Here is a 27,752-nt window from a genome sequence, read left to right on the forward strand (position 1 = left end):
AAACATTGTCATGTGAATGAATGGGCAAAACGCAGAAAAGGTTTTCAGTATTTAGTTGACAACGGTGTCGTGTAAACGGCCCCTAAGTGTGCAGCGAGGAGTGAGACAGAGTCGTGACAAGACAAGAGCAAGAAATCAATGAATACAGTACTTTTACATCATTGCACCATAGGCCCTGGCCATGGACATGACCCTATTCCAGACATGAGTGTTGTGAACACATAGAAAGAACACATTATAATCACTGATTCTGGATACAGTATACAGATGCATATTTCATTTCTAACAACAGTATTATTGATCTGACTGCACTCACTGTGGGTCTTCATGAAACATTCGTAAATATACGAGTAAATATGCGAGTGATTTGCGCGTAAAGAGACCTTCCCGAAAACTCTTCTCCTGATTCACAAATACTTCGTAAACGTCAGATGTGATAGTGAAATGTGTGTGTGTGTTAATGAATTCCAATCAGTCGTAAATGGGATGCGCGTGCACGTTCATTCTCAATTACCATAAATCCCGCCCATTAAATCCGACTGACAACTATATATGGGCATCATATTATGACATGAATGCGAATGAAAAAAAAATTCTCAAATGCAGAAATTGAAGTTTTATTATCAGAAGTTCATTCAAAACGCCACATTTTATTTTCAAGCGTACATAGTGGCGTATCGGGTCCTAAAAAAAAGGAAGCTTGGCAGCATATTACAGATGCAGTTAATGGAGTTTCACCTGTTAATCGAACATTCCCAGAAGTGAGAAGAAAATGGTTCGACATTAAGCTTGAGAGCAAAAAACGAAGTAGTTCACTTCGGAAAAATAGTATTTAAACTGGAGAAGGACCACCATCGCAGATGCTATTACTGGCTCTCATAATAAGAAAAACCGTATGTAATTACATAATATTTTTTTCAAAATGCTGTGCAAATATGTACCCGATTAAGGTGAATTAAAATGCAGCCTTAGTTATTAATGAGCAAAACGTTCGGGTGTTAAGCGCACTATTTACGCGTGGCCGGGAGCAGGTGTAGATTTCTTGTGTACCAACTAACATTTGGAAAATACAAACATTTTAATGAATCCGAAAATTTACGCCAGAACCACTTTACACACGATTTACACAAATAATCGTTCTGCTCGTGTTTCATGAATGAGACCCACTATTCGATGAGAACTGAACTGAACTGAACTGGACAATGACATCACTGTTTTCTGCAAAGCTGCTTTAAAGCCGAATTGAACTAATTTAATAATTGATGATCTTTACAATGGAACTGAATCAACACTGAGCTGACTGCTGAACAATGACACCCCCCCCCCCCTTCTTTCTCTTGGTTTAAACAGCATGTACAGCCTTCAGAAGGTCCCCAGCATCAGGAACAAGTAAATGGTTTATTTTTAATGCTGTCCCGGATTGCATCATATGATTATGTGTACAATCATACAGTGGTCAGCGAATGACAAACCTTAAAATAGAACATTTCCGGAATGAGGGTTAATAATAATAATTCATATTTTGCGAATGTGTGCACAACATTAAAAGTAAACCTCAAGGAAGGTTTTGTTGCATTATTTTCCTGTTATCTCCGTAAAGCTGCTTTGAAACAATCTGTATTGTAAAAAGCACTGTATAACTTCACTTGACGACTTTGGAGATGGAGCGAGTGTAAGATATTGTCTGAGATTAAATAAAGGAGGTAGGCCTTCATTCAGAAAGAATATCACAAGCCCTCCGTCTCTCCTCTCCACTGGGCTCAATTACCACATTTGGAACTCATTAAAACATCTAAACCCCCTCGACCACTGACTTTATGAAAAAAAAAAAAAAAAAAACATGGAGTAGATGAGAAAATATGCTCTTTCCACAGATACCCCAACCCCCTGCTACCACCTCCTGTTTCACAGTGACATCATGTAGAAAGAATGATAGTCTGGAAGTCAGTAAAATGCAGCCGCCACATGTTGATCTCTGTAGAATTGAGTCTGTGTTTCTGTGTGTGTTTCATCTGGATTACTATTGGAAAATAAATCAGCTGTTTCCTTCCAAAACACTTGTCTGTTTTTGGGGCTGAAATTTGTTTGTTTGTGAATCATAGCTGCAACAGATGTCTACAGTTGAGACGGTTGTGCGTCATTTAGAGTGTGATTTGAGAATGCCTTTAAAATCCCTGAATTTGAATTTGAGTTTGGTGCAGATTTTTAGTTTAAATTTGAGTTTAAGTGAGAATTAAGATGAAATGAAATGCAAAGAAATGTATATATTCTGTAAGCTTAGATTTTGATCATATATTTCATTTTTCAATAGGAATACCTATACATATACATGTCATCGTAGTCATTACAATAATAATGTAACAATGTATGATATGATAAGTATAATGATATGAGTATTTCCGGAATGATATTAACAATACAATATGATATTAATAATGTTTGAAATGTTACTTATAAAAATGAGTTTATAAAGATAACCCAAGTACAATGAAGAGCAACCAAATCAAAGTTTTTTTGTGAGATATTAATCTCCTTCTTTCATATTTTGCATCAGGTGTGGAAATCACAGCCGAGAGCTTCATGGACAGGTTAGATAACGGATTCCTGTTGTGTCAGCTGGCTGAGACTCTGCAAGAGAAGTTCAGGCAAAATGAATCCGATGTGAGTTCACCAGAAAAGGTACCAATTTATTATTATTTATACGCAAAAAGCACTTACTCTGTAAAGCCATATAACTTCTATATATACTTCCATATAACTTCTTTACCTCTTTAACTGCTCTATAAATATAACACGGTTATAATTATAAACGACTATAATTATATTGAAGCATGTTGATAGTACTTACATGATAGTATATAGTATACATGATAGTATACATGATAGTACTTACATGATAGTATATAGTATACATGATAGTATACATGATAGTACTTACATGATAGTATATATAAAGACAGTTTAAACAAATTTGGAAAAAAGTATTTTTGGGAATTTCTACCTACCCTGCCTTTAATTGTATTATATAATCCATATATAAAATTATTTAATAAAATCATTACAATTTAATTTAATTTAAATACATTTCATCATATAGGCCACAGTTAACCCTCTGGGGTCTAAGGTGTTTTTGGGGTCCTTGAGATGTTTTGACATACTCTGACATTTGTGCTTTTTTCAGTTGCTTATAAACATATTAATGGCACAGGTGAAATTAAACTCTATTTAGCACAAACAGGGCTACCATAATATGTGAGCAACATGTATGTACATGTTTGTATTTTTGAGAGAATATTGTTTATGCATGGTTATTGAAAAAACTAAAAATTAAAGTTTCTGAAATAAAGCCACAAAACACATACTAAATATGTGTCCACAAGACTTTTGACTAATGGAAGTTGTGGCCTAGAGTTTTTGCTTAAAAATGATCTGAAAATCATCCTTTCTAATCATTCACATAACACAATAGATTCTTTTAAATTGAGAAACACATTATTTTGTTAGCCAAGGCAATATGCGAATGGGCATGAACGGCCCAACCCCATTGTGAATAATTAGGTGGTTGAGAAGACAAAGACCCGCATATTAATGAGCCTTGCATTCTTTCTTGTGTGACACACCTGAATGAAAGGACAATACACACACACACACACACACATACATACATACATATATATATATATATATATATATATATATATATATATATATATATATATATATAAAATCAAAATATAAATGAAAGTCAAAAGCACATTTTTAGTCATACCTGGAAACAAATCCTGTTCAAATAGGTTATATGGGCCATTCTACAGAATTGGTTCAAAGTTAGAGTTGGAAACATCTTGAAAAGAAAATTGTCTTTTTCCATAAATGTCTTAGTAGGCCAATACATTTTATCATACATATTTCAAAGTTAAGGATTCATTATTTTTATATAATTTGCATTGGAACAAACACTATTCTTAGTTGATTAGTTTATTGACAAAACATACTATATATTTAACATATGAGCAGAAACTGCTAACAAAAGCTTATTTGATGTCTATTTTAGAGTTAAAACTTTATAATCTATCCAAAACTAGTCACACACACACACACACACACACACACACACACACACACACACACACACACACACACACACACACACACACACACACACACACACACACAGAAACATGATTCAAATTTAAACAGTAGGCTATTTTTGCGTTTACAGACACTAACGTTATTATATATCGCGATTAGAACAAAGCACAAAAATAAAAACACTTACAGCCCAGCTCGCTCCTCGAAGTGAAAATAAACCAGCACTTGTTCTGAGGTAGGTAAATGTCCCAGGATTATTCCTCACAGCCGCGCAAGACGACAGTACATTAATCTGACTAAATAAAGTGTGTTTACCGAGTTTATGTGGGCGTTTACACGTCTCAATGTGTTGCTTCAGATCATTAGCGTTTGAATAGCGCGCGCTCTCCGTGGGCGTGTCACATTAGCGGAATAATGAGATGCGAGAACGATAATGAGAACGGCTGACACCTCTCTCTTTTTATATAGATTACATAAACAGGGAATATTTATTTAAGTTTTAAATTAGATAATTTAAACGTACAAACTTAAATGATCATAAACATATATTGCTCATGTCTGGGTGAATAGTATTCGCTGAGTTTTGTTTAAGTTTAAAAGACGTGCTCCAGAAAAAAAGTTCACGGACATGGAGAGACAGAACGCACACCCTGTTTATTTTCTTTATTTTACAAAAGCACAATATTTTATTTCGATTGTAGGTGGGCACATAAAAAAGTAGACATTTAACAGTTTTTTTTAATATGTTTCATAACTCTGTATGACCAGAAATGATGGAGTAGTTTAAGTCTATTTTTCTGCTATGTGAAAAAAATCTGCCAAAACGCACGGGTGCGTTCTTGGTCCCCAGAGGGATAAAGAGTAAGATAAACTGCAGTATAGCTTCAGCTGCAAGGTTTCTCTGAATAACACTGATATACGTGTATATACTGCTGGCTTAAGAGAGGTCTGTAATATGGGTCCGTGTTTTAACTGGTGAGAATGGCACACTTGGCATTGCTCTCCTTGAGGATCGGGCACATCTGCAAACAGCGGCAAGTTTGACGAGTGACGAAAGGCTGTGAGGAAAACGTCTGTGGAAAGCCCTTATATGGAGATGATTTGGGCCTGTTTTATGCAAATGACTAACCTTGTGCACGTGGCCGATCATTTAGAATACTCCAAATTCAATAACATCAGGACAATGTTAAAGGGATACTCCACTGTTTTTGGAAATAGGCTCATTTTACAACTCCCCCAGAGTTAAACTGTTGAGTTTTACCGTTTTTGAATCCATTCAGCCGATCTCCGGTTCTGGCGGTACCACTTTTAGCATAGCTTAGCATACATCATTGAAGTGGACAAGACCATTAGCATTTCTTAAAAAAAAAATGACCAAAGTGTTTCGATATTTTTCCTATTTAAAACTTGACTCTTCTGTAGTTACATACAGAAGAGGTGACATTTTCAGGCACCATTTTATGGATGTAGTCATCTATTACGTAATATCTCCTGACTTCGTCTATGGCTAATAGTATTGGCACGTTTACATGTGTTTCAGACACCGATACATGCTGAAGACGTTCCCATAGGATCAACGCAATGATGCAGCACTGATGTTCCCTCGGAAGGGAACATACAGTTCATTCAAAAGTTACTAAATATGAAGCACATTTTAGGTGACCTAAGAATTATTATTTTTTTCAGTGTTAACTGTGCCATTTTTCCAAACTAAGAATCAAGATCAACTAAAGGGACCCTGACAGCTACACCTGTGGTTGGTGTGCAATTGTAGTTTTGTTACTGTGCTGCGCATATCATGTTATTTTTCACTACTTGATCAAGCCACTCTTCATGATGAGATTTTTTTTGTCATGTCTTAGTGTTGAAATTCCCTTTCGAAGGAACTTAACTTTGAGGCTATGGGAACAGCTATTGCGCGACCAGTGTTTCGAAGCCTGTGTGAAAACTTGCCAATTGATTGGCAGATGGCAGCCCTATGATGTCTCAAGAAGTGCCCGTGAGTATAAAATGGTGCCTGCTTTAGACTTCATTAGCCTTTTTGTCTTCAGGATCCGCTCGTCTAAGTGTGTGCGTGTGAAGATATTTCCTGTCAATGTAAGCTTGAGAGCAGAGTGAATGCTGTCAGCTCTTGAGGGAGCTGTATATGCATGCACTGTGATGAATCGTGGTGGGGAAGCTCTGCTCTTGCTTGATTCTTTTCTTAAAGAATCAGAATTAAGCGTCTGCACCTCGCGTTTTGGACTCATTTGCAGAGGCATTTGTCTGATCTTTGCTCAGCAAAGCTGCTGGAGTATGATGTTCATTCCCGTCCCTCCATGGAGAGTTGCTGGATGACCACAGGTTAGCCCTCCATGCTGCGTAGCTCACAGCCATTCAGTGTAAAACTGCTATGGTGGCCATGGCAAGATATCTGTGACAAGGAGAATTGCAATCTTTCTCCTTGATTTATCTCATCTTGCACTCTGACTGCCTGTGAGATTGTCATAGAAAAATTCACAGAGGTGTGGTCTCAGCTAGAAGGAAATATATCCCTCTCTGGGGTCTGTGATGGTTGAAGGAGTAATATGTGGCAGAGATGAAGGTAACATATTTCTCTCTTGCTTTAGGCTCCTCCCCCTCCATCCTTTGCTGATGTCCTGTCCGGCTCTCATGGACAGGTTTTTCCTATGGAGAAGTTTATGAGCAGTTAGAGCTTTTCTCAGCTCTGTTGCCCTTTTCAATCTCTCATACTTAGAGATTAGAGAAAATGCATGTTATGTTTGCTCGCTTCTCTAGGAGAACCTTGCTTAACACTATATGCTGCTTTCTGCCTCAATAAATACGTAGATATGAGTGTACGCTCCTTTCATATTTGCATATGAAGGATTGGTTAGACATAGCTAAAAGAAGATAGGCTATTCTGCCTCTCGCATCCCACTTTATTAGCTATTGTCTCCCCACAGTTGCGAATTCGGAAATAGTAGTAACATGCTCTTCCCGTGTTTATAGTTGTGCACTGGTTGGTATCGGTGAAGAAAGATGGGCTATTCCACTTGTCGCTTCCCACTTCCTCACATGCCATTTCTCCTTTATAAATATGGAGATAGAATTGTATGCTCCTTTTATATTCGCATAGGAAGGGTTGCCAGACATAGCTAAATAAATGGACTATCCTGTTTCTTGCGTCCCACTTCATCAGTTTTTGGGGTAGAGCATACAGTAAATGGGCCTCCCCTTGCTCAAGAGGGTCATCATGCTGAGGCCTCCGCTTCCCAGAGCTCTGTCTAGACAGTGACATAAAGTGTGAATGGCTCTCTGTGGGCCTCCTTGGTAACTTTATGGTGTCTTTATGGTAGAGCCTAGACAGGCCTCTTCTCGTTTTAGAGGGTCTTCCCCAGAGCTAGACAGTGATATCAAGAGGCTGGGCAATACAGCCACTGCCTTATCAGTTGCCCCTCCATTTTGGACCTGGAGGTGATAATGAGGGAAGCGTTTATATACCTGTTTATATACCTGAGGCTTGTACAGATTAGGAAGACTGGGCAAAAACCCCTACTTCTCTGCTCTGTGGGGGCCCCGCTGGGCATTACTGGTGTAGCACCAACCCAGCAGAGTAAGTCCCTGGGCTAGAGGTCCAGTGGCACCGTTAACCGGCTCAATCTCTTCCATCTCAGATAAGGGATCCCCGAATTTAGTGAATCAGGCAGTTAGGGATACTAACAAAAAATAGGGTTGTTTGCCAGGGATGCATCAGGAACGATTCCGAGAGAAAAATAAAAGAAGTTGTGACCCAAATTGGCGTGGACCAGTATTACTTTATTTTATTTTTTATTCTAAACTGTTTTAATTATTCTTATTTGTTTTGATTATTTTAATTTCTTCTATGTAAATCACTTTGAATTACCATTGTGTATGAAATGTGCTATATAAATGAACTTCCCTTGCCTTGCCTTCTCTTCTCATCTGTCGCTCCTCCAGTTTGGACTTGGAGGGGATAGTGTGGTCATAGTGGAACTATGTAACACGTTTCCTAAAGGATTGTGTGGAGTATGAAGACAGAGTATAAAGGTGGCATTGCGCTGTGGCAGCTAATTGTCTTTCCTCCTTGCTAGAGCTGTGGGAATAGGCAATCATTAGTCGATGAGGCTAAGGGTATAGAGCTTAGCCCTCCCCAGTCATCATTGGGTGTTAAAGTAGGTTACATTCTCCCCTGGGTATAGTTACTGTTAATAATGCCCTTCTTCAAAAAGTGTAATGAAGGTTGAAGCGGGCTCCTTGACAGAGCAGAGGTAGATTGAATCGGGATCTGTGATTAATTTTCTCATCTGTACTTTTACTCCAGTACTTTAAATCTGAAAATCAGCCTGCTGAGAAGTTACCTTGCATGCTCACTTCGCTAAGGCCATTCCTATTACTTAAGAGGTAGTAACGGATTGAGGATTTGTAGAGTTGTGATGGCAATTCCGCATCAGGGCTGTTATGGGATTTACCTGGTAAGTTCTACTCCCAGGAGCAGGTAAGAGCATTGAGCTTCGGGAATTTTACTAGCTAGGCTGCTAGCTCTTATGGGAATTAAGGGCATTCATGTCTTGGTGATGTGCCTTAACAAACTTTGACATTTAATGTTTCCGGTGTAAGTCCTTTGAGTTATCGGTGCTAGCTCACAATGATTGTGCATATCTTCACAGCTCTGTGAGGCAGTCACTTGTTCAGTTAAAGTTCCCATAGTGTCAACGTTCCCATAGTGTCAACGTTATGGCGCAGTGATGAATTCCATCGAAAGGGAACGTCTAGGTTATGAATATAACCCTGGTTCCCTGAGAGGGAGCGAGACGCTGGCAAAAAGCAGGCAACCTTTTATACTTAACCCTCTGGGGTCTAAGGTGTTTTTGGGGTCCTTGAGATGTTTTGACATGCCCTGACATTTGTGCTTTTTTCAGTTGCTTATAAACATATTAATGGCACAGGTGTAATTAAACTCTATTTAGCACAAACAGGGCTACCATAATATGTGAGCAACATGTATGTACATGTTTGTAGTTTTGAGAGAATAATGTTTATGCATGGTTATTGAAAAAACTAAAAATTAAAGTTTCTGAAATAAGGCCACAAAACACGCACTAAATGTGTCCACAAGACTTTTGACTAATGGATGTTGTCGTCTAGAGTTTTTGCTTCAAAATGATCTGAAAATCATCCTGCGTAATCATTCACATAAAACAATACATTGATTTAAACTTTGTAAGACACGTTTTGTTTAGAAAGGCAATACGCGTGGGGGCATGAATGGTCATGAATAATGCTCTGATTTACTCCTGAGAAGACAATGACCCGCATAATGAGCAGCATAATGAACCTTTCATTCAGGTGTTTCACAATACCACAAGAAAGAATGTGAGGACTTATTTTGTATGCATGCGAATTGTATAATATCCAAAGTAAACATTTCTAGTAACTTACAGTTAATTCTCGTACTGTATTTTCAGAAAGGTTTGGAATATATCCTTTCCCCAAATGTGTCACTAATAAAAAGCAATAATAAACAATTTAATGAGAAGGCTTATATTGACCTATTAAGATGTTGCTTACATCTACCTTGTAAATATATTTTTTGCTATTTTATTAAAGTTTTCACATGTAAATCAACAACAATTACAAATTTAACAATATTTCAGGTGTAATCTATTTTTGTAAAAAGTATACATTTTATCATACATATTTCAAAGTTAATGATTAGTTGATAATTTAATATACCTACTTTTATTTTTGACAAAACATACCATACTATATATTTGACATATGAGCAGAAATTGGCGAACAAAAGCTTATTTGATGTGACAATCACAGTAGTCTTTTTTACAGTAAAAACTTTATAATCTATCCAAAAATAATCAACGAAATCTTGTCTAAACATTCATATTTCGTCTGTAACATATCGTTTTTATGATATATTAGCATATAAATATTAATTTGCAGTTTAATATGTTGTTTATACGGCACAGCTGTAGTAAACAACAGCACACATCTGTGCCGTTCATTCATTAACACACAGACATGCGATTCATATTTAAACAGTCTTTTTGCGGTTTGCAGACACTATTGCATATCGCGATTAGAACAAAGCACTTAAGAATAAAGAACTTACTATTCCACCTCAGCTGGATCCATTGCTCCTCGAAGTGAAAGTAAACCGGCTCTTCTGAGGTAAATTTCCCAGGATTATTATTACGATAGTATTATTCCTCACAGCGTCGTAAAGTACATGAGTCTGATTAAACTTGATGTGTTTTATCGAATTGATGTGGGCGTTGACACGTTTGCATGGATCGCCTCAGATCATTTGCGTTTGAATAGCGCGCGCTCTTCGTGGGCGTGATCACATTAGCACTTAATGAGCTATAATGAGCTGAATTGAGAACGACTGACATCTCTCTCTTTTCATACAGATTACATAAACTGAGAATATTTGTTTTTTTACTTCATTTAAAAGAAGAGAAGTCAAGCTTCATACCTGTGTGCCTGTATGCCTGTGTGACTGTGACATATGTATGCCTGTGAGTATTCGCTGAGTTACAGTTCATTACAACTTCACATTTAGAGAGATGGCAGAACTCGCATCATGTTTATTTTTCTTTATTTGGCAAAAAGCACAGCACTTTGTTTTTATTGTGAGTATGCACACAAAAATAAACACTTAGTTAACAGGATCGAATGATGTATAACACTTATATGTAAGATCAAAATCAACAGAGTATTTTGAGTCTCTTTTGCACTGATAAGAAAAAAAGTGAGCTGGCATCGCTGGCGCGACCGCCGACCCCAGGGGGTTAAGGGCGCTCCTTGCGACGTCATAGGGCTGCCATCTGTCAATCAATTGCCGTGTTTTTACCAGCCCGTTCTCATCCTTTGGCGTCATACATGTGACGCTTTGTACATTTCGTCGAAATCTTACGCACATGGCATCCTTTAGCATCAATATGAGACGCAGAACCCAAGGCGTCATACAGGTGACGCTCGTCTAAATCCAACGCACATGGCATCGTTTAGCGTGAATATGAGACGCAGATCCCAAGGCGTCATAACCGTACCCTACCCCAGACCTAAACCTACCCATAACAGTGCGTGTTATATTGACGCTAAAGGATGCCATGTGCGTAAGATTTCGACGAAATGTCATATGGCGTCACCTATATGACGCCAAAGGATGAGAATGCGTTGGTTTTTACACATGCTTCAAACACCAGTCATGCAAGGGGCGTTCCCATAGCGTCACCATTATGATACAGCATAACTTAGACGTATTCCACACAGCAACTCATCATTCTTTTTCTGTGAAACCTGTAAACCACATTCACTGGTTCTAATTGTATTGCGAAAATAACTCTAGCGGTTGACCCAAACGCAGCAATTATTTATCACTAGAATACAATCCAAATAGCTTTTCCCACATATTTTGCATTTGCCTTCATTTTATTTATTCTGCACAGGTTTATTATTCTGCGACATCAGAATCACGTTGCCATACATGCGTGCAGCTCAGAGGAAACATTGATCCTGACCCATCAATACTTTGGAAACTACTCGGTCTCTTAAATTATTAGACCCTTTTTCTCAAACTATAGAAGGTTTTTTTCTGTAGTTTCCATATAATCAATTCAATTGTGGTTGACGGATAATTCCCAGTCGTCTGTTGTGTGATTGTAAATTTATATAGCGCTTTTTACAATACAGATTGTTTCATAGCAGCTTTACAGAGATAACAGGAAAATAAAGCAGCAAAGTTTGTTTCCAGAAGAAAATAGCATCACAGTCAAGCTTAAGTTCAGTGATGTTTCATTTTGTTGTAAAAAAGTTATTAATTTAGTTCATTTATATATATAGCCACTCTGGAGAAAACTGTGATGTCAGCGTCCAGCTCAGTTCAGTTCTCATATAATGGTGTCGATGCAGGCAGATCAATAATTATTGTTGAATATTAAATTAAATGTTAAATTTAATGTCCCCAACTACATAACATACATTAGAACATTACCTTTGATTTCATTATTTCATTATTTTCTTTACTTTAGCGATGTTGCATGTACTGTATGTCCTTAGCAGTAATATGAATTAATTCAGCATGGCTGCCGAAATACATGTTTTCAAACTAAGCTTATTAAATACTGCCATTTATCGGGTTCAGGTGCTTGTATTGAATGCATTTTTAGTTTCTCTCTCATACAAAGACTTTTGTCTGGATTTAGGGCCGCTTGCTTTTTCCTGCCAAACTTCGGCATTGTGGGACGATGAACTTTGGAAAATCACTGAGCTTTTTCATTTTAACAGAGCAGTCTAATGAAAGCTGTGACTTGTTAAGTGTTCAAAAACTCCTCCAGATGGGAAAACCATTAAGATCAGGAGATTTTTTTCGATGGTAAATTAAGAAAATATTTCTGCTTGTCTTGGCCAAAAACCACCTCTTACAGATACTCAGAATGGGGCTTTCTGTTAGTTATGACTCGCTCCAGTTCTGCTAATAGAGTCCCTGAAGGATAACAGCACAAGAACTAGAACTCATGGCCTGTAGTTTTCTCAATTGGCATATCAAAGCAATCATGATGTAAATACCTGCATAGTTTTGTATGCACTGAATATCGCCAGCAAAAAAGAGGTGTTTAAATAGAGGTGAGTTAGGTAAGAAGACCACATATTTACGAAGGACCTTTAATATAAACCTGCCTGTGATTGACAGATGCACTTAAGAAATGTAATAAACCTTTAGGGTAAATGTATTTTGCTCGTCAAAACAAATTTCAAACATGGCAGGTTCAATAATTTTCCAATGTATTAGACCATGTTATTTGTCTAAATATTCTCCATGAAATATAAAAGCATATTTCTGTGGCCTTGTATTACAGATGTTTTCTAGTTATCTAGATATCATACACCCTACCCTATGTGAATAATGCAGTATGTCACAATAAGCATGCAAACAATAATATGCTACATTGTTGTCACAACTTCAGTGCATTTTTTATACATACCGGTATATATATATATATATATATATATATATATATATGAAACAAAATGTAGCAATTTTGCCTAAAGTACAGCAGACATGCTTACAAACACAGTTGTGTCTCTGCGTGGTGTGATGTTGGGTGTATGAGGAGGACATCACGACCATAGTTGGGTGCAGTGGTGGAGGAAGTACTGAATCTCAGTTCTTAAGTAAAAGTACAAATAACCCGAGACATACTTACTTTAGTGAAAGTAGAAGTACCACAATGACAACCCTACTTAAGTAAAAAGTAAAAAGTACCTGATTTTAAATGTACTTTAAGTATTAAAAGTAAAAGTACTTGCATAACAATTTATTCTCTTAATGTCTATATTCTAATGATTAATAAAACAGTTAATCCTAACTCATTCAACCTAATAATCCTATAATGATGTTCAATAATGATGAAAAAGCCATTATTTTTTAAGTTTTTGTCACCATTTCAGAACAAGCTTGCAATTAGGCAATATACACATCAAGCTTAATTTGACGAGGTTTGGCTGTAAACGCGATTAATTTATGGCGTAATTCTGAACCTCTTGGCTTGCCATACTAATCCTAACCAAACGTATAATAGGCTACACACGCACCCCACAGAACTACTCAACCTACCCATGCATATCCTATGCACGTAAAAACAAATTTCCGCATATAAATTGCACGATAAACACACTGCGTGCTATAGAGATGCATTTAGAGTGACTGGGTTGATATGGCAACCAAACTTCACTGGTGAGACAAACGTGCGACGAACGGACGGTCAGGATGACGTTTTGGCAGGGGAAAACTGATCAGAAAATGTAACAGAACGTTGTAGAAATGTAGTGGAGTAGAAAGTATAATTGCTGCAAAATGTAACAAAGTAAAAGTAATAAGTATGCACTATTGATTCTACTTAAGTAAAGTAAAGATATGTGAAAAATGTACTTAAGTAAAGTAACGAAGTATTTGTACTTCGCTACATTCCACCACTGGTTGGGTGTCACAGCAGTGAAGCTTTCATTGTATTAGTCTCTTTATACACATTAGCCACTGGTCACAAGGAAAGAGAATTCTGTTAATTCCAAATTAACATCAAAATAACATTTACGTATCGAATTACAACAGACAACAACATAGCTGTAGCTGCAGTCAACCCAACACCAAACACACGGTTACAAACTCAAAACGAAGGAAAGATAAACTACAACATAGGACAAATAAAGATAGATGTAAGATATATCCAAAATACAAAGAATAAAACCCCGAAATACACAAGTAAACCTTGAACAATAAAACATACATATAAATATACCCCACAACATGGAATTTACAACACATGAAATAACAGAAATACAAAATCATTGAAAATAACTGCACATATACGTTAGTAAACATCTTTAACAGCAATACATTTCTCCAAATAACATGGATGGCCAAACATATAACATGGATGGCTACATATTGTTTCATGTTCATGTTTCAGGTTCCTGTCACAGACTTTGCTTCTGGGAAACATAATCAGTTGGTTTCATAAGAACAAGATTGAATTTCAAGACTGATTAATTTCAGTCAATACTTTACAATCATACAGTTTCAGTACAGATCCATTCAAAACACCAATCAAAAATGGCTAAATTAATAGCAGGTTAAACATTACTGTTATTACTATTTTTAGTTATGTAAATTAGGCTATTTTAAGTTAATATGATTTAAGTTAAGTTTAGGTATAATAAAGGGTGCCAAATTCTGCCAATGATTTTAAATGTGTGTAAAGGTGTCAGAGCCCTGCTCCATGATGGGTTGGCAGATCGCTATATGTGCGAACACAGCACGGATGTGAGGAATATTTGAGGTAGTGACTCCTCAGGGATAGAAAGAGTGAGAGTCATTGATTACACAGTCCAGAGGCTACAGAGACACAAGATCAAACACATCCACTACCCTCTAAAAGAGAAAGAGTGTGAAAGAGAGAGTTTGTTTGTGTGTAAATGTCTTCTGAAGCAAAACAATAGGTGTGTGTAAGAAATATACCAATATATTAAACTTTTTAAACGTAAGCACATTGTGACGCGTCACATAAGTGTTCTCTGAAGCATGTTGTAACGCAAACCCTCATTTGGCGTTAAAAAACTACTGTTAGGATTTACTAAAGATACGCAGTGAAGAATTTGCGCTGAAAAGTCGTGGACAGTTATTGCGGCTGATCTTATTGCATATGCATTTGTAGTTTCAGACGCAAAACTTATGGGAGGAGAATATTTAAATGAATCATGCAAGGTGATTTACTAAGGTTTGTGCTAGTCAATTTACTGGTGTTTGTGCCATTATTTACTGCGTTTTCTAAAGTAACAAAACAGCGGCACCAGCAGGTAAAGTTACAGTGGGAGGCTTGCCCATTGACTTTTAACAGACCCTCCAAATCGTGTGGCGAGAATGAATGGGGGAAAGTCACGTGAGAGGATGCAATGCTTCCCTCACTCTATAGCCCCTTTCACACAGAGATTCCGGAAAATACATGGATAAAGTGACCCGGGATTTGTTTGATTTTGCTTCATTCACACTGCCAGTGATTTGCCGGAATCAGAGAGCGCGTTCACACACAACCCGTGTATGTTCCGGAAAGACGCTTGACGTTGGATGTGACGGGTCTCTGCTTCAGTCCAGTTTGCAGACATTTTTTCGTTCTTTCTTGTATCGATGACGAACACAAACTTTCTTCTAGAGTAACTGAGTCGCACGATAACTATACGTCATTGCAAAGGCTCGTGAATCATCACTACGACACACCCCTTATACGGCATTGGTTCTGGCTTTTGTTCACACAGCGCGCGTTCCGGGTCTGAACACGGCAATGTTACTAGGTCCCCAACCCGGCATCAATCCCGGGTCGTGTTTGCGTTCACACAGAAGGCACTCTGGCAATTTGCCGGGTTCAAAGCGCTGTGTGAAAGGGGCTTATGATTGGATATGATGGGTTATATTCAAGGGGGTAATCCATCGACCGGAAGTTGAAGCCGGCCGGGTACCGCCATCTTGTAGCAGACCTTCACTTGCGTTAGCATTTCCATTGACTACCATTCATTTTGGCGTCACTTTGACAGCGAATAACTTTACATCTGAGGCGTTTAAAGACTCCATTTGTCCATTATTTATTTCTAAAGAAACACGACAATGTATAAAGGGCTCCATTACCTTCTATGTTACATTATGGCCCCGTAGAAACAGTTTTAGTAAAAATAGGCTAACGATTGCGTCATAACCACTCGACTCTCTGTCGCGCTGTACAGAAATTACCGTACAGACAGGAGGAGAAGCTCGCAGGCAATCGGCGGGACGTCCCGTCAAGGGAGAAGCCCATAGATAATGAGTCCATAAAAGCAACGGAATACTTACTCCTGCTCACTCACGATAAAGGACTCTTTGCTCAAGTTCCCCGTCTCTGCAAGATTAACGTTGGCAATTTTCACCCACAGCTACTAGAAGAGTAACGTCTGTCAGACAGGTTGCTCACGTCATCAAGCTTAGTTTGAGTCGGTTTGAGTCTGCGCGTCAGGAACGGAAGTGCTAAAAAATCGCTAAAAATGGGCTTCAACTGTCTCAACTGAGTTCCAATGAGATGGCTCTGTCCATTTCTTATACTGTCTATGGTTATATTTCGATATGATTGGTTCATGCGTTAAATCCCGCCTCTTGTTTTCGTGTGCGTTCATGAAACGTTCTGGATGAAGAAAATAATGGCGTGAATGGAAGACTAATTAAAAAGTTAGAGTTTACAACTCAACCTCTTGTCACCGCTTTGTCACATCAAATTCAAACTTGAAATGGCTTGAAAACATGACGACTATGTTTTCTTTTTGTGAGCAATCAGCGTGGTAAAATAAAGGTACATCTTCATGTGGCCAATGTTTACTGAGCTTGATGACTGATGAAAATAAGTTGACTAGAAAAGAACAGCTGAACATCAGTTCACAAATAAAATATAAATTGTTACTGCCGTTAGTTATTTTGGAATAAATGTAAAAATGCGTAAAAACACTAACTTGATGAGATGTATGTTTTAATAAATAGAACATTAATTACATAGTGTAAAAATACAAAATATAATTGAATGAATATATTTACATTTGATATACAAAAAAAACTATAAGGACTTTCCCTCCTCATTTTAAAACACCACTGCATGCCACTGATTCATGTATTTTTCTTACACACACCTATCGTTTCGCTTCAGAAGACATTGATTCATCCACCGGGGTCAAATGGATTACCATCATGATGGCTGTATCAAAATTTTGGCGCCCATTCACAGATAGATTGTTTTAAAATGTTGTGTTTTTCTTAAGAAAGTCATATACATCTGGTATGGCATGAGAGTAAATGATGAGAGGATTTTTATTTCTGGGTGGAGTATCCCTTTAAAGGGAAATTAAAATGTTTACTTTTATGAAACTAAAATGGCCCACAGATGTTTGGTTACAAACATTCTTCATAATATCTTTTCTTGTGTTCCACATAACAAAGAAACTCATACAGCTTTGGAACAACTTGAGGGCGAGTAAATGATGACATAATTTTCCTGTTTGGGCGAACTATCCCTCAGAAACAATCTCATAATCCCATAATTCCCAAATGATTGCCCACAGATCCCAATTTTTCAGCAATGGTGTAGGGGCCCAAACATTTATTAAGAAATGAAACGGGGTACACTTTTGTTTTTAGCTGGTTTTGTTTTTGTTGTAGTTCTTCCCGTCATTCCAGTCATCAAAGATTACTTTACAAGATTAACTAATACTTTAATAACTAGTCATTGGGGAAGATTGAGAATGTTCTGGAAAAGCGAGAGAAAACAATCCATTCCAGCAACTACATTCTTCCAGCATGACCTCATCTAACCTTTCTTAGTGTGCTGAATGAAACTATACACTGGGTAAATCTCCCATTGACATTCATATGTTATTTGACCTCCACCATCTCCTTGTGCATGCATTTATCTATCACTGTCACTCTCACCCTTATTGATTATTGATTAGAGAACGGGGGATTATGTTTGTGAAAGCATATGTGATATTAGAAGCCTGCAATCCGGACCCCTGCGGGGGAAGAGTGAGTGAGAGAAACAGACAAAAAACAAGAGAGATCACAAACTGTTCATGGTTAGTGGGTGACGTCTGCCGGCTAAAGCACGAAGAGAGACTGTGGCGGAAATGGAAAACTGTAGGGAATAAGAAAGGAAATGCAGGGGGAGAGATGGGAAATGTGAGAGTTCCTAAAACTTCTCTAAACTCATGGCCAGTGAAATTATTACTTTTAACCAAAAAATACCTGTTTACCCCACACATAGAGCATGTGGTTTTGTCTTAACATGTAAACAGAATCTATGGTTTGCTGTACTTTAGGTTGAAGCAGAGCTCTAGTCATATTAGTGAGCTGCCTACTCAGCATTTTGAAGAAATAGTTTGACCAAAAGACCCTACATTGGACAAGCAGTTTGGAAATAGATGGATGGGTTTCACCTAAAAATAATATGGGCATTTGAGATTTGAACATTATGATGGGTACATTGTGGCAAGCAGGGCGGGGCCGAGAGCCGTGAGAGGCCGGTGGCGTGATTGATAATGAGCGACACCCGCGTGACGCACCGCTCTCGTATCTCTCACGGAGGAGCGGAAGCATAAAAGGAGGAGCGACGACAGTGAAGGGTGAGAGAGGACCAGGCCTGGACTATTTATGTTTTGTTTATGTATGTGAGTCAGTCGTCAGTGAGGGACTGCCGTTTTTACTTTCGTTTTGTTCTTTGTTTATTTTATATGATTTAAGTGTGAAACGTTCAGCGGTTTACGCCTCCTTTTTCCCTGATCCTTTAACATTTAACATACATAATGACTGAATTCTTGACAACTGTTGTGGCCAGTTTTGCCATAACTGCTTGCCAACAAACTGCCCATTGTTACCAACTTTTTTTTCTCTTATGCTTCTTAAAGTTTTGAGTCGTTAGCTTAACAACATGCTAACTCTATTGGTATTGGAAACAATTGTGAGTTGACTCTTCACATGAATTGATGCATTTAAATCACTCACTTAAGAAGTTTTCTTTGAATTCGAAAGGCTTCCTCAGAAGGTATAGCTGCCATGTTTACTCTAGATAGCAAGGCAGCTAACTATGTTTTTGAATGTTTAGATGAGTTAGGTTAGAAACATACTTTACACAAGTATTCAAACACAGCTGTGATCGCTTGTGAACGCTTGGCTAGCATACTTGCATTTGGTTATTACGGTAGCTTCTAGCACTGGAAGATCGACATGCATCATTGCATTGCAGAATGTGTTGCCGCGCAATTCATAACCAAATGCAAGTAGGCCTATGTGCGCTGACCAAGCTGCATTTGCGTACTTGCAGTTAGTTCATCCCAAAATGAATTTTATTTCATCATTTACAGTACTCACCCTTATTTCATTCCAAACCCGTAAGCCTTTTTTTTTTTTTTTTGCTTCGAAACTCAAATGAAGATATTCACTCATGATTTTTGCCCATCCATTGAAGATTCATACAACCAAAACTTCTATGCTTTAAAAAATCCCAAAAGACATTGTAAAAGTAATCCATATGAATCGATATCGAAAATAGTCTTCTAAAGAGACATGATGGCTTTAAATGATGAACAGATTTAATTTAGGCTTTCATTCACTTGTATACATTGATCAACACACATACATAGCTCGTCAAATATGGTAAACATGAAAGCTCAAATATGCTTGCTTCATTTGTGTTCTGAAAATGAATGCAAGTTTTGCGGGTTTGGAAGAACATTCATATGTTTTTGGCCTTAGAATGTTTGGCGTGTTTAGATTTAAGCCAGACTTCTCTTCAAGGCCATTCCTCTCGCATGTAAGACAATTTAAATGCAAATGTCCATCTACAACGCCATTGAGTAACAAATTGAGCAAATTCTGTCTTTCAGTCGATCCCCAGTCGCAGGATTCCTTGCCGAGCCAATGCCGCGTCTGGTTCCTTTTTCGCCAGGGATAACACAGCCAACTTCCTGTCATGGTGTCGAGAGGTGGGCGTAGGTGACACCTGTCTGTTCGAGTCAGATGGGCTTGGTGAGTCTTTTAAACAAATCTATCTCTAACACTGCAACAAAGATTTATGAGTGAATAATCTCTGCCTTTTTTAAATCTGCCCCGTAAGGACTTTAAGTCTGATTTATTACAACAACGGCATCTCTGTATTTGTAGAGTAAATGCAGCGAGAGACCATGTTGGACTTGCACAAGGCATCAGGCACAAAATCACATTTTATTTTATTTTGTGCATCTTCACATCAAATTGTTAAAAAAAAGTCCTTATTATGGTCATTTACAAGTTCATAATTTTGTTCAGGGGGTCTGCTATTATAGGTTAACATGATTTAATGTCCAAATAGAACTTTTCCTTACAAGTTACATTGCTGCAGCACCTGTTTTCACCCTCTGTCTGAATGCTCTGTTTTAGTTTAGGTTTCTTTTAAACCCGCCTTCCGAAAAGCGTCGTCTGCTCTGATTGGTCAGTTGGCCAAGTCTGTTGTGAATGGTCTTCCGCTTAGAGCGTGGGCCACAAATGTAATGCCTTGACTTAACCAAATGTGTTACATGGAGATGTCGCTACATAATGGAAATAATGGCAAGACTACAAACAAGGTGTTGCAGGGGGTTTCTGCTGGATTTGAGTTTCACTCCCTTTGGCGTAGACTTTGTACTTTGTAACTTTGCAGATTGTTTACATGCACAAACAGCTATATTACAAGTCAAGTCAAGTCACCTTTGGCAAGGAACCAAAACTCCATCAGGAGACAGAATGGAGAAAAAAACCTTTGGAGAACCCAGGCTCAGTCACTCAGTTCTCCTCAGGCCAATGAGCGAACAGTGTATGATTATGATCCAGGCAGCATTACAGGTCAGAAGTCAGATTGGATCAGAACATTCACAATATGTATCTGGTTGGAGGTCGGAGTCATCACGCCGGTATGGAGACGAGTTTGTTGAGGTTGTATTACACACTAAAGGAAAGGTTAAAAAAATCATAATAGGTCCCCTTCAACATTTATTTAATACAGTTAAGCCTGTTAAGCCTGTTAAGAGAGACTGAACCCAAGTCCCCTTGAAAAAGTGCACAATGGTATGGACCATGGTTCATGTGGTGATGAACAGGAGATGTCAATGATGAACAGTGTGATTTTCAGTAAAATGTCCTCATAAAGTGGTAAATATTATAACTGACACACTCTGATGTATGGCCACGTTCACCTAATATGCTTGTCACTTTCATGTTGTCACTTAACACTTAAGTGACAAGCATGCTTGGGAGGAAAAAATCAAGGTTTCAAGGTTTTATCAAGGTCAACTTTATTAGACGTGATAAAAAGGTAAATATTACAGATTTTGTTTTTATGCCACTTCAATTCAATTTATAATTTTGTAATTTGTAGTTTTAAAAGTGAACATATTAATTGATTCTTTGTATTTAAGATTCACAAAATGACATTAGCTGGCCTTTTTGAAAATGACATTGGGGTGTAAGCTCATGATATCTCAGGAAAAAAAACAAAAAAACATAATTATTCTATGATATTTTGTTATTTACACAGTTTAATCATGACAACTCTCTGAATAGTTTTAGCATATCAACCTTGGACTAGATCTGCTATGCTAAAAGCACCCATAATTAATGAAATATTTGAAGAAAAAAAAAACCATTCTTTTGGGTGATGATTAGGTTGTTTTGCTGTACATAAAACATAAAAGTCCCTAAAATCAAACTTGTGAGGCTGATGATTTGAATTGGTGAGGTGAGGGTCAGATAAAGATGATAGTTGTGTCTCTGGCTGCAATGTTGTGTTTCCTCTCACTACATTTCTCAAAAGGATGGTATTCTAGGCACAAACTGATAGTGGGAATTTTATATGAAGGAAGAAAGTGTGTCGTCTTCTTTTGCTGCAGCTTATGATATGTATGAGGACTAGACATATCTGTCATGTGCCAGATCCAGACATACAGACATTGAAGGATTCAGGTAGAGTGTTTGAATAGATTATTTATCCTTTGCTTTCAACACATGTCCAAGACAGCTGGAGAGAATAGCAAGTCTGCTGAAACTACATAAAGAACGAGAGAGGAAAACAGGATCGGGTCATCTGGAGTACAGAAGGGCAGCAGAACTGAGTTTTCTGAATGCAGAAAGAATGGGTTCTCTTCCCACTGGAGTTGCACTCGAGAGAATGTGCAGAGAGTGTGTGCTGTGTGTGTTGTGTGTACATGACGCAGAGATCGAATGTAGATGTATTTGTCAAAACTTAAAGCAACACTAAGTAAGATTTTTTACCTTAAAATAATGTTTCCAAATAGTTTCAGTGGTTCATTAAGTCGTAACAGGGTGAAAGGCACTTCTGGATTCGCTTTGCGGTCCTATATCTGCTATAACCACGCTATAAGATTGCCAGATCGGGTTGCGTTTCTGTAGTTCTAATGAGACATAAGAAAACTACAAATTTGACTTGCTTTACGTCAAGCGTTACAATAGTCATTATTTAGTTTTTCTTCGTTTCTGATGTCGCAATACATCATACTTTCATGAAATCATGCAACATACTCTACCTTGTCTGTGGACATCGTTCATTCCAAAGCCGGTGCTGGATAAACAACGAGCGTGCGTGCGACAGTAGGCTGCGCTAGGCTAAATTATTTACGACAGCGGTAATGGACAATTCCGCTTCCAACCTGTAGGGCGACCGCAGAGGAAAAGTTACTTGGTGTTGCTTTAAAGGTGCAGTGTGTGATTTTTAGCGACATCTAGCGGTTCGGTTGCGAGTTTGCACTAAGGGCTCAGCCCACTGCTCACCCCTCCCTTTCGAAGAAGCTACGGTGGCTAAAACGGGACAAACATCGTCGTCTGAGACAGCAGAGAATAGCCAGAGTAAACCAAGAGTGTGTAACATTGTCACTGTTTCTGTACCACAGTCCATTATAAACCACATCATGGATAAAGTTTACAAAACAATTGTCAGGTGAGGATGAAGGGTCTTAATATATAATATAATAATAGTAATCAGCTGATTGTCTCACAAACTTAACCAGCACATTTCTCCCCACATAGCAAACCCATAATACAGCGAGGGAGAAGAACCACATGAAACTATCCAACTACATATTTTTTCTAACAGGGTAGTAAAAGTTTAGCTGGCTAATATGAGCTGTTACTGTGGCTGAGCTGAGAGCGTAAAGCCTTGTTTAAACTCGACACGTCCGCTTGAGCGCAAAGGTTCGCGCAGCAAAAATGACGTGATTGTAACAGCGCGCGCGCCTCCGCATCCCCTAGACACCATTTACTACACACAATAGGCTTTTTTTCTCTGATTTTGGAAACTCGATCGACTTAAAATGCTTCGAAGATCGACTTGTCGACCGCGATCGACGGGTTGGTGATTCCTGTTACATACTGTTTTACGGTCAATGACAAGAGTACTAATCAGCTGTCTCACGAACGTAACCAGCACATTTATCCCCACATAGCAAAGCCATAACACAGCGAGGGAGAAGAACTGAGTTACATGAAACAATCCAACTACATATTTTAGTTGGATTACACCACTGACAAGGGAAAAGTCACTACTCACGGTCTTTATGGCTAGCTTCTAGCTTTCTGCGGCTTCTCTTTCAATGTAGTGACGAAACGCGCTCTGTAGCGCTGTGTGTTTGCTGTCGGCTAATATGTCGACCTTCATAGAAGGGGGTGCCTGCGGTTATGGAGATATAAATGCCTCATTCTAAGGTAATAAAAACATTACGGTTTATTAAGTAAGTTCTTTATACACCACTGAACACATAGTTATGGATGTCATATTGCATTTCTGTTAATAGATACTCAAATGTTTTACACATTGCACCTTTAATTATGAAAAGCTGTCCTAACCTCACTTTCATTTGAAAATTCATAAAAATCGACTTGGATGCCCTTAAGATTTGAAATGCAAACCAGTGCAGGAACAGATTTGTGAAGTGTGTGTTGCTGTAAATCTGTTCTGTGTACCAAACACTGGCTAATCTTCAAATGAGCATATTAGCAAGTGTGGTGCATGATGTGGTAAATTAAGGGTTATTCAGCCATATTCAAAATGAAAAAGAAAAAACACATTTGAAAGAGAAAAAAATACTTAATTACTTTTTTCTTCCCTTCCCCCTCAGAAATAGCTAAATGAAAACATGGATGCGTTATGTTCAGGTGGGATGTTCTGAGGTTTGATGTGGAGATTACGGATTTTAATGCATGTTGTTTTGTGTTGCCATCACTCAACCTCACTGTATCATGGGAAATGTAGAAAAGCATGGCGTGTTGTTCAATCACTTCATGCTAAAAACACACTGAGAGTCTCACGCTGAGAACATTAGCTGAGTGTAATAGTGTAATGAATTACTAATGCATCATCTCCGTGTCATTCTGTGGTCTTGGTTTCATCATTCATCCATGTTGATGTTTTCAGTAGTTCTTTGATTTGTACAGTATGTTAGCACAAAATACAGTGTCTGTTTTTATGTCTCATGTTTTTATTTGTATGTTCTTCTAGTGTTACACAAACAGCCAAGAGAAGTGTGTCTGTGCCTGCTGGAGCTGGGAAGAATAGCATCCAGGTAGTCCACAACATTTTTTTTATTTTATCCTTTCATCACTCACACTCTCATGTCGCTCCAAACGTTTTGACTGGTTATTTGGTGAAACACGAAACAATGCAAAATTTGGTTCTTTTTTGATGTCTTGTTTTCTAATCATTCCTAAATCAAGATACATTTACTTGACATGCAAATTTAAACAAGTTTATTTCTCTGACCTCATTGGCAGATATTTTATCTAGTTTTAAGCATAAACTCACTTAATTTTAATCAGTTTGTAATTAAACAAGACTTATCTTTTCATTTAGCTTCTTAAGTAAATGTATCTTAATTGTTAGAATGTTTAGCCTATAAATTTTTGTACTAAATAAAAATACAAAAATCTTTTTTTTTGCAGTGTATTAGATATTTTGAAGAATGTTGGTAACCAAACAGTTTTGGTTCCCATTGACTTATATAATGTATATAATTGTATTTAATCCCATATAATATAAAAAAGTATATAATTTAGTATTAAATCTTACAAGTAATGGCAAATTAATTTGGCCAAACCCATTCAAAGAATCTTGTGGTTCCATGGCTCTATTGCTTTGTTTTTTGTTAATAAGCAATTTTGCATTGTATGTTTCAAAATCACAATTTTGTTGTACATGTAATCAAACCATAAAGTGTGAATGGTCACTCTTGTGACAGGTATAAGGTAGAGCCACCTGGTCTTATAAAGCTGGAGAAAGAGATTGAACAGGAAGAGAAGAGACCTGAACCTCCACTGTCTCCTGTACCTCCCGCTTCCAATTCTCAATCTCCATCCGTTTCTCCGTCCATCTCGTTATCTATCTCTCCATTCAACAAGACCAACTCCAGCAAAAAAAGTACCGGCAAGCTACTGGATGATGCTGTGAGTAACATTTCTCTTTCTCAGATATCACTATTGTTATCGGTACCACAGTAACTTTAACTCTGACTTTTACTTTTTCCTCTAGAATGAGAATGTACAGTTTTCTGTCATTTTACATGTAATGTGTGTTCCAGGTGAAGCACATTTCTGAAGATCCACCTTGTAAGTGCCCAAATAAGTTCTGCATAGAGCGACAATCGCAGGGCCGTTACCGCGTTGGAGAGAAAATGCTTTTCATCAGAGTAAGTAAATATCGCAACAGACCTTAGTCAGGTTAGATGCCATATTTACAAAATTATGGAAATATGTGACTCTGCCTACATTTCTGCGAAACCTGAGAGACGTTGCTCCATGTTTATTTTGCTGCACTTTTCAGGTGGCACGACCACAAGAGGCGCTATAAGCAATAAAACAATTCCTCCATTGCAGATATAGGTAAATTAAGCTAGCCTGGCTCCGCCCTCCTACGCACTTCCGCTCAATTTTATTTTCCTTCAGTACTACGTCTGGGATTGTGCTGTAGACTTTGGTTTCCAGAAATAATTTTTTTACCGGTCCAATCAGCGAACAGAGGGAGTGGCTGAGAACGATGACGTTGATGTAGCGCGTCAGTTTGAGTTGGAGTTCAGTAATGGCAGCGGAGAAAGACGTGAGAAAATCTATTCGGTCCGTTGTTGCAAAACTGCCGAATATCCAGAAGTTAAAGCCGGAGCAAGATCAATGTTTGCTAAGTGTTGTTGGTGGCCATGATGTTGTGGCCCTCCTCCCCACGGGGTTCGGGAAAAGTTTAATTTTCCAGCTCACTCCGCTAGTGGTGAATGAGTTAGCTAAGGCGAACGATAGGATGCAAAGCCGATAGTTGTTGTCGTCTCCTCTTGTTGCACTAATGGAGGACCAAGTGAGGGAGGCAGAAAGGTTAGGAGTTGGTGCTGGGCAGCTCGGCGTGCACGATGATCACTGTACAGCATTTGCGGCAGATCCGAAACGACCGCAGCGGCGTATTGTTAATGATTACACCCAGCTTCGACAGTTGACTGAATACATCACTGTCCTTAGTGTCAAATATACATTTAGAATTTAGAATTGTTCCTTGAACTCTTAAATTCGATGAACAAAACATGCAGCTCTCGTTGACAGACATCTTATTCTAAACATAATCCTCTGATCATTCGGACTTGTTTTTTTTTATTGCTTAAAACAATACACAAGTAATAACAGAAAACATAATACAAAAACAAACAAAAAATAATAATAAAAACAAAACAAAAATAAAACAGTAGGGGGATAATATAAAATAAACATGAACAAGTTAAGAGAATTACATGACACTGAAAAAAGGAAAATAATTACAAACAGATAATGTTTTTAAGGCTTTTTTTGTTCTCAGACAACTTAATTGAAAAGAGGTATTTTTAAAATTCTTTCACAAATATAAGAAAGAGAGGTTTAGCATTTAGATATTTAGATTTATGAATATGGAATTCGGACTTGTTTCCAGCCGGTTTCGGCGCATGACATACGTCACGACCACACGTTAGCGATTGGCTATGGCAGATCCTGAGTGACGCTGGGCAGATCCAATAGTTTTGAACTGTAACAGAGAACCCGCCTACAAGGAAGTAAACGTTTCTCAATGGAGCGAGGCCAGACTCTCTGTACAAATGAAATGTACGAGAGTCTGGTAGAACCAGGCTAAAATTAAGCAGCCCAGGGTCATGAATATAAAGTGCCTGCCTGTGAGTATAAAATGGTTGCAAAACTGATATTCGGTACTTGTAGCACGTTCACAGCAGTCAAAGTGAAATGTCTAGTAATTGGTGCTAAATAGAGTGATACATTTTAAATTCCAAAACAGTTAAACGTTACTTCTGTACTCGGCACTGTTGTACACACTGTGAGCTACACATCAAGTTTACTATGTCGGAAAAGCCATAAAAATGGAGCGGATTATGTGGTGCAAATGTAAAAATTCATTAGTTTACAAATCATGCACTGTAAAAGTGTTTTGAGGTCATAACTGTAACGTGTATGCTGTGTTTCTTTGTTTTTGTTTCTCCCCGTGCCCTAATTTTCCTACTGTGTCAAATTTGTTACAATTATGTTCACCCGTTCTGTC

The 27,752-nt window shown here is 38.0% G+C and overlaps 1 protein-coding gene across 1 annotated transcript in view; it reads left to right on the plus strand.

Annotated features, from left to right (window-relative positions):
• The window catches only part of LOC130080341 (growth arrest-specific protein 2), a 56,798-nt gene that overhangs the window by 12,911 nt on the left and 16,135 nt on the right, over window positions 1-27,752 (plus strand). The window contains exons 3-7 of the mRNA XM_056245699.1: window positions 2,555-2,679; window positions 20,059-20,200; window positions 24,696-24,759; window positions 25,432-25,636; window positions 25,771-25,878. Coding sequence (XP_056101674.1) covers window positions 2,555-2,679; window positions 20,059-20,200; window positions 24,696-24,759; window positions 25,432-25,636; window positions 25,771-25,878 — 644 coding nt within the window. The remainder of the gene's footprint in view (window positions 1-2,554; window positions 2,680-20,058; window positions 20,201-24,695; window positions 24,760-25,431; window positions 25,637-25,770; window positions 25,879-27,752) is intronic.

Source organism: Rhinichthys klamathensis, unplaced genomic scaffold, assembly GCF_029890125.1.
Source record: "Rhinichthys klamathensis goyatoka isolate OS25496 unplaced genomic scaffold, OSU_Roscu_1.1 h1tg000033l_1, whole genome shotgun sequence".
Classification (NCBI taxonomy): domain Eukaryota; kingdom Metazoa; phylum Chordata; class Actinopteri; order Cypriniformes; family Leuciscidae; genus Rhinichthys; species Rhinichthys klamathensis.